Source organism: Seriola dumerili, unplaced genomic scaffold, assembly GCF_002260705.1.
Source record: "Seriola dumerili isolate Sdu_G_001 unplaced genomic scaffold, Sdu_1.0 BDQW01000291.1, whole genome shotgun sequence".
Lineage (NCBI taxonomy): Eukaryota > Metazoa > Chordata > Actinopteri > Carangiformes > Carangidae > Seriola > Seriola dumerili.
The window spans coordinates 3,310,941-3,318,265 of record NW_019174546.1 but is presented as its reverse complement, the minus strand read 5'-3'; the positions used below and the strand labels follow the sequence as shown (position 1 = coordinate 3,318,265).

The window sequence follows — 7,325 nt, the reverse complement described above, 5'->3', positions numbered from 1 at the left end:
CCACAAGGAGCTGACCTGGATCCTGAGCAGGGAGCCCACCCTGTCTGAGGAGACCATCGAGGAGCTGCACAGCCTCCTGTCCTCCATCGGAGTCAGTGTAGAGAAGATGGTCCCCACCAACCAGGACGTGGATTACTGTTCCCCCATGAACCAGTAAACAGAGATTCTCCTATTTCAGCCTACAACACTGCGAGATACAGGACGACATGGACTTATGGCACGACTCACTATGTGCAGTGTGTGGTATGCCTCGCTTTGTCCATGTTGTGCAAAGTCAATGCAATAAACCTGTAGAAACAAAAATCTATGTTGTGTGTTTTGTGTTTGACCTTGAGCTCATTCTCAACTACAAAGGCAAATAATAGTATTTAAAGTACCAGAATACCATACTGCAATATGCATTTCAAAAGACTTTTTACACATTCACATTCAGTGACCAATACAAACGCAAATCTTCCAGTGTAACAGGGATTTCAGCCTCCAAAGGACTCCTAACACTGAAATGGTTCCTTTATTTAAAAAAAAAAAAAAAAAGTGTGATATTTTCTTCAGGTACAGATGAATACTAGGTACTAATGTAATATACCGCAAATAATTTAAGTTAACACTGTTGTGAGTCCTTGGGAGTCAGAAAAGTCTCATTTTAAACCACCCATGCTTTATTTGTTTCATTCTCACATACTTGCTTCTTTTTTTAAAATGTAGGTGTTCATCTTGGTTTCATCTCAGAACTTTAATCTGACAGTCATATTAGGTGTTTGTAATTCATATTCCAAAGATCACATGAAAGCACCAACATTTGTTGAGTGATGCAGGGAAGAATTTGTGTTTAACAGCTGGTCTCATATACAAAACAAGATAATGGTGTTGTATTTTTAAAGGTAATTGTGTAATTTCACATTTTGCCTTTTTATTTGATGGTTAACAATATAAATTCAGGGAAATGTTAGGAGACAGAGAGGTATGACAGGTAACAAAGGTTTCCAGTCACAATAAAATAGGGGACATTGTGGTTGTCATGCCGATTGACCACTAGGACACCAGGATTCTCCAGCAAGAGTATTTTAACGTAATGCAAAGCTGCATTGACAATGACGTCTTTGATGTTCTACTTTCAGAACCGGCTTTATGTTTTTGAGGTCGATAACAGTTATCTTTCTGGCTTCTTGTCTATGTGGGAAACTAATGAATGAAAGTGTTTTAAACATGTTATTCCTGTCTTGCCATAACAGCCAAAAGATGTTTTTCACCAATAATAGGCTAAAATCCTGTCACGATCTGCTCCTCACTTCCCCTCGGCCCTTGTCTCCAGCCCCTGCTTATTTCTCTCGCCATGTTTGTCCCTTCATCTGCCCAGACCTGCTATTTTCCATCCGCCCACCAGATGTCCCCAGACTTTCTTCCTGTCCCCATGTCCATCCCTGTTCCATCATCATCCAAGCCAGTATTTAAACCTGCCATTGTCACAAGTTCCTTGTCAGTTCCTCTATTTTTTGTTCCCTTGTGTTCTCCTATGTGCCAGCTACCTGTTTTTTTGTAACCTGTTGTCTGTGCTTGCCTGACTGACTGCCCACTTGTCATCCCCTTTGCCTGTAAGCCTGTTTTTCACTGCATCAGCCTGGCCACTTGTGTGTCTGCATTAAAAATTGGTTGTTAAACATGCAGTTCAGACCATTGGTTCTCAGGTTTTTAAGCTTCACCATGTGCAGATTACTGTCAAAAAGATGCTTAATATCTAAGCCCAAACCCATTGACCGAGCAGCCATTTTAGTAACATCACAACAGAAGTACTGTAGCGGACAGTTCATAAGTAATCAGTATTGTATTTCATCAGACCACAGAACTGACTCCAAAAGCTGCACTTCTGTTTAAACACGTTTATTGCATTGACTTTGCATGAGGCATACAGTGAGATGTACACCAGTGAGAGTACAGTCATAAATACAACGATACATAACACACAGCGGTGTGTACGTCTGTAGGCTGAGTCAGGATTAACTCTCTCAGTCAGTTTACTGCTGCATGGCGCTGCAGTAAGCTGCGTCCTGGTTGGTGGTGAGCAGCTTGTCCACATTGACGCCGATGGAGGATAGGGTGCTGTGCAGGTCCTCAAGGGTCTCCTCAGGCAGGGTGGGCTGCCTGCTCATGATCCAGGCGAACTCCACATGGAGCACACCGAGATCAGTGCAGCTGTAGACCAGAGAGTAGCTGTCATAGTCGGTGGACAGAACCCAGTAGGGGGCAGGGGGGGAGTCTGGTGGTGTAAAGGGACAGCACAGTCAAGTAAACAATTATCTCTGTGTATTGCAAGTTTTCAAAATTTCTCAATGTCCTATATCTACAATATCAAGTGTTGGTATCATCTTTCCAGCATCCCAGAGAAGTTTGGGATAAATTAGGGTCCTTACTCTCAAAGAAGGACACCAGCAGCTTGGCAGGCTCAGAGGGGTTCTTGGCCATGGCAGAGCCACTGATGGAGTTAATGGTCCCATCAGCACTAAGAGACGGACAGTAAAATGTCAAAAGATATTTGTGCTATACTGGCACATTACTTTTATTTAGATAAAGGAACTGAATACTCCACCACTGTAAAGCCATTAAAGATGCAGTCATAGTACTCACAGCAGCTCCCTGTTGAGGACGCCAACTACTCCGGGGCTCTTCAGGCTGTAGGTAGCAGTGCTGCACTCGCCTTTCTGGAAAGCGTGTGGCAGTCTCTGGATATCATACCATGTACCAAGATACTGCAGGGGAAGCACAGGGAACATCGGAGCATTATGTCAGGCTTGACATGTCTTCAAGTATTTTTTTCCAGTTACAAAAATTGTCATCCTGCAAGGTATAGTTTGTTCAATTATAGAAAAGGTAGAAAAATGCAGTCTTGTTTCCCCACAGTATATTTGGTTTGGTATTCACCTTGGCAGCATCAAAGTTCTCCTGAACAGCAGGCTTGGGGCATCTTCCTGGCACGATGACCTGAGCATTGGCTGCAAGGACGGACAGCAGAGTGATGGAAATCACCTGGATGGCATTCATCTTTTCTCCACGACCTGTAGAGAACAAAAAAGGCAGTTCAGTTATTCAGTGTTAAAACAAAATAAAAAGCATCTTTGTTACATATTCACAAAAAATAGTCACCAGTAGACGATAGGAGAGAATCATAGCTGCAGCTTACCTGTGTTACCGGGTAGCAGTGACGGTCTGAGTTTTGATGGTGTTTTTATACATCAGTGACCACATTCTGCCGCCCCCCCCCTTAGTGTTTACATCAAGGCTATTTTGAGAAAGTTGTGGAGTGTGTGTGGGAATTGGCACCTGTTCACATAATTATTTTGTGTTTAAACAGGCCTCTGACAGAAGAAGAGATGATTGACAGGTTAGTGTAAAAGTCAGATTAGTGTGGTACACAGACCTTTTGCTGTTGTTAATAACGGATTCCTTGAATTTAAGCAAATGATTAGGAGTATTTATAATGTATATTATGATATTTCATAGTTAGGTACTGTATAGTGATGTAGTGTGACATCATGATATTGGTCTACTGTAGTTCATTTAAGTCTGGACTAAAGTGTTTCCACCACTTTAGTAGGTGACTGAAATAACTCAACAAATGTATTTGGCATAAAATTTTGAACAAACATTTATGACTTTGGTGATTCCCTGACTTTTCCTCCAGCACCAACATAAAATTGGAGTTTGTGGTTACAAGTAAAATATAGGCTAATTAAAAAATTTACAATAATAATAGTAATGATAATAAATAAATAATTAATACAACAAATATTATAACTATTAGCATGATAACACTAGCATGCTAGCATTGTCATTGTGTGCATGTTAGCATGTTGACAAGACTCAAAATAATATCTGATTATTGCAAGCTTTTTTATATTTCTGTTTCTATCGTTAAAGACACTCAACCACAATTTTAAAATTAAACTGTCAAACAATATTTCTGCTTAACATGTTAACATGAGCAGGTTAGCATGCTGACATTAGCATTTACCTCAAAATAATTTGTGCTTGTTACATTTATAAAATTATGTATTTCTGTATCTGTTTTTAAGGACAACTCCACTGCACTACCATCAACCCTCTGTTTATGTTTAGTGCTAATCAGCAAATGTTAGCTAACATCCATTAGTAGATGGTACAATTTAGAGATGTTCTCTGGATGTCTCACATGCAGGGTTTTGCTAGACACTAGTTAGGCAGTGGGAAATGCTCTGTTGGCAACATCTCTCTTGGGGAGACACATACATCATCAGGGGGCCGTGGCGGTACACTGCATAGTGCCTTTATGGGAGGTTTAATGGGCCTTATAGTTGGTATTGCAAAATGTGTCAAAATGAGGGGCCATTGGGGGCCCCTTTTCACCTTATGAAAAGTGCACCTCTTCTGACGGGGCACTTGACATTGAAAATGTCACAGGACAATGTATTCTTTTATTGATGCAGACATGTGAACAGAACTACTTTATTAGGTTGAAGATTACTGGTCTAGAATTACTATACTTGAGAAAAAATAACTTCAACCTAAAGTTGTTTTTGAGATACAGAACTACAGTGTTTTCTCTGAATTTACTACAAGGATCTAAGGCTTTTCCTGTTATTTCAGGGATTCTTGATCCTAAAGAATCCTACAATCCAGGATCTCACTAATCGAGACCTAAACAAGATTTCCATCATGCGTAAAAGACGTAAAGCTTCCACCTTAGCGGGATTACAGTTTCAGTATAGTTGTCATTCTATTATGAAGAACACAGAAATTCAGGCAGATTGTTCCTGTAATTAGAAGATGGATGGTGTCCGTGTCTGCACTGACCCAGTGAATTTATAGCTGAGCCTGTTTCTCAAGGTTAAACCTGCTCTGATCCTTTCGCCTTACTGTGACTCTGTAATACTGAGTGCAAACAAGAAGGACAGAAAATCCCTTATAAAAAGCTTACACCTAGAAGATTCCTAAATTAGCGGTTTACATGTCCTAATGCTCTGTTCACTTAATTCCTAAATCCTTTATTAGGGTTTTTTCTCTCTTTTCAGTAAAAAATGATCAGCCTTACTACTATTACATCTGATGTTATTATACTGTTCATATTTTTCCCATTGGTACAACCATTACTGCATCTCCTTCTATGGTTGCCACAGTGGTGGAAGAAGTATTCAGTTCCTTTACATAAATAAAAGTAGTAAAACCACACCATAATAACAGTCGATTACAAACAAAAGCCTTGTATTCAAAATGCTTGTCTACTTAATTGAAAGCAGATTCAAGTAAAAGTACAGATACGTTAACCTGTTGTTACCAGAACTGCCAGCTTGAGAAAACTCAATGAAATAGACAGAAAGGTAACAGGTTGAACAGGTTCAATATCTGAATAAACATTAAAATAAATTAAATGTGATCTTAGTTAGAAAATATGGATGTGTTATGATTGGTTGTGAGAGGTCAGCTGCTGAGCTCTCAAAACCAAAAAATACACATTCAGAAACTGCTCTGAGAGAAAGCAGTTTCAAAGTTTTATATGAGAGCTCATGGGAGAAGGGCCCGGATTATTAAAGTTTATGGTCAAGCTACTAATAGGCATACTGTATGTACAGAAATAACAGCTCTGATGTACAGAATGGCAACTTTCCACACACAATTCATGCAAGCTAACAACAAAAGGATAAGGCTACTGCGGATACCTGATCATCATACCTGGATTACAGTAGAGCAGAGACGTATCACCTTGTCCAACACATTTCTGCATCTGCGTCTGTTATAGCCAACATAAAGTCTATGATTGTAACATGGTGAGAGTTGAGTCTAAATGCCCCATCTTATGTAATGTGATGTAATGTGCTGTAATGGTGTAGTAAGTGATTTCCTGGCACACATCAGGCACCACATGAGCATCATTTGAGTGCCACAGTGCACCTGTGAGCTTTGCTGATGACCAGGTACACCCCTTCATGTCACAGGGATAGCTTCAACAGGATACTGAGACATAAAGTATCTGCATATCATTTTGGAAAAACATGCCTGCACAGTCACCAGAGCCAAACCCATCACAGCCCATGTTTTGTATGAGATGAAACAAACATGAAAATTGATTGATGAAAAAAGAATAGCTGAAAGATCTACTGACAGCATGATACCGGTCAGGTCAGGGGGGTGAACCTAAAAAGTTCATACTGAGAACAAACTAGAAAAAGTCTCAAATTCAACTCAACTCCAAAATCCACCCAAAAGCTGTTGAGTGTTTTTCAGTCTGAACGGACCAAGCAGATCAGTGCAGCTTCACCACAATCTTTAATCAGTCATCATTGCCAAATGATAATACAATAATAATATGTATAGAGCTCATTAAAACCAGAGGTTACAAAATGTTTCACAAGAAGCAAAAGTGAAAAGGACTGTTCAGGTCAGGTCATATACACATACATACAATATGTATTATATATTACTCACCTGCATACACACAAATACATACAAACACATCTGAAAACAAAGCTGATTTTATCAAGCCTTTCATTGTAGTGTATTCACGACTGGTCAAATGTTCCAGCAATGAGGATATAGACATTGTACCATTTGTTTTTTTCCTGGGAATCTGGGAGATTTAGCAACCTGGTGTGATTTTTACACTTTATAATCAAAGACTTGCAAATGATTGGTATTTCATAGGCTGATATCAGCATTTTAGATGCAATATATTTAATTCTGACTCAACAGAATTAACTCAACAAACACTGAACATTATAACCTGTATGAGAGGAGGATTTATTGCAGGACCGGTGTATTAGACTGCATTAGTTTTAGCTAGGTGTACTTAATTAACTACGATCTGAGTGTATTTGTGTATAGTATATGATAATCAACACAACAGTGTCCTGGCCCATAGGTTATTCAGTCTTCCACAAGTTCTTTGCTTTCCTAGAGACAGTACAGGGAGACAGAAGCACCCACCCTCACACACACACACACACATACACACACACTCCACATCGTGTCTGATGTCTGGCAAAATCACCACCCAACCCAACAATTGTGCACACCTAGCTGCCACCGGGCATTAACAAAAACATCATTCACAGAGGAAGTGCAGGCCCATGCTGTAAGCGGTTGGTGAGCACAAACTGTCAGATTAAGTGGTCTGAGAGGATGATCCGGCCAACATTTAGTCGGATTTCTAGCAAATTACCACCAAGCATGTTTGGGTCAACCCTCTGGCACCCCGGGGAGCGCAATACTTCTGACACCCAAACAAGACATGTGGAGAAAAACAAAAACAAGATGGATCTCTATGGTTTATAAAGTCTACAAGCTGCATCATGTCGCTT

At 40.0% G+C, this 7,325-nt stretch overlaps 1 protein-coding gene across 1 annotated transcript; it reads right to left on the bottom strand.

The window, feature by feature from the left end:
• Positions 1 to 2,010: 2,010 nt before the first annotated feature.
• LOC111231225 (apolipoprotein D-like) lies at positions 2,011 to 3,036 on the bottom strand. Its single transcript, XM_022758263.1, has 4 exons — positions 2,917 to 3,036; positions 2,623 to 2,744; positions 2,409 to 2,497; positions 2,011 to 2,254 (listed from the first exon to the last, which is right to left on the bottom strand). Exons 1-4 carry the CDS (start codon positions 3,034 to 3,036, stop codon positions 2,013 to 2,015), a joined length of 573 nt encoding a protein of 190 aa, XP_022613984.1. The 3' UTR covers positions 2,011 to 2,012.
• Between the last annotated feature and the right edge of the window lie 4,289 nt (positions 3,037 to 7,325).

Excerpts from the sequence above, each read along its gene's own strand:
- LOC111231225 (XM_022758263.1), bottom strand. The coding sequence starts at position 3,036 with ATGAATGCCATCCAGGTGATTTCCATCACTCTGCTGTCCGTCCTTGCA. Across the intron at positions 2,745-2,916 it reads AGAACTTTGATGCTGCCAAG|TATCTTGGTACATGGTATGA; the intron begins GTGAATACCAAA and ends CTTCCCCTGCAG. Across the intron at positions 2,255-2,408 it reads GCTGGTGTCCTTCTTTGAGA|ACTCCCCCCCTGCCCCCTAC; the intron begins GTAAGGACCCTA and ends TTACACCACCAG.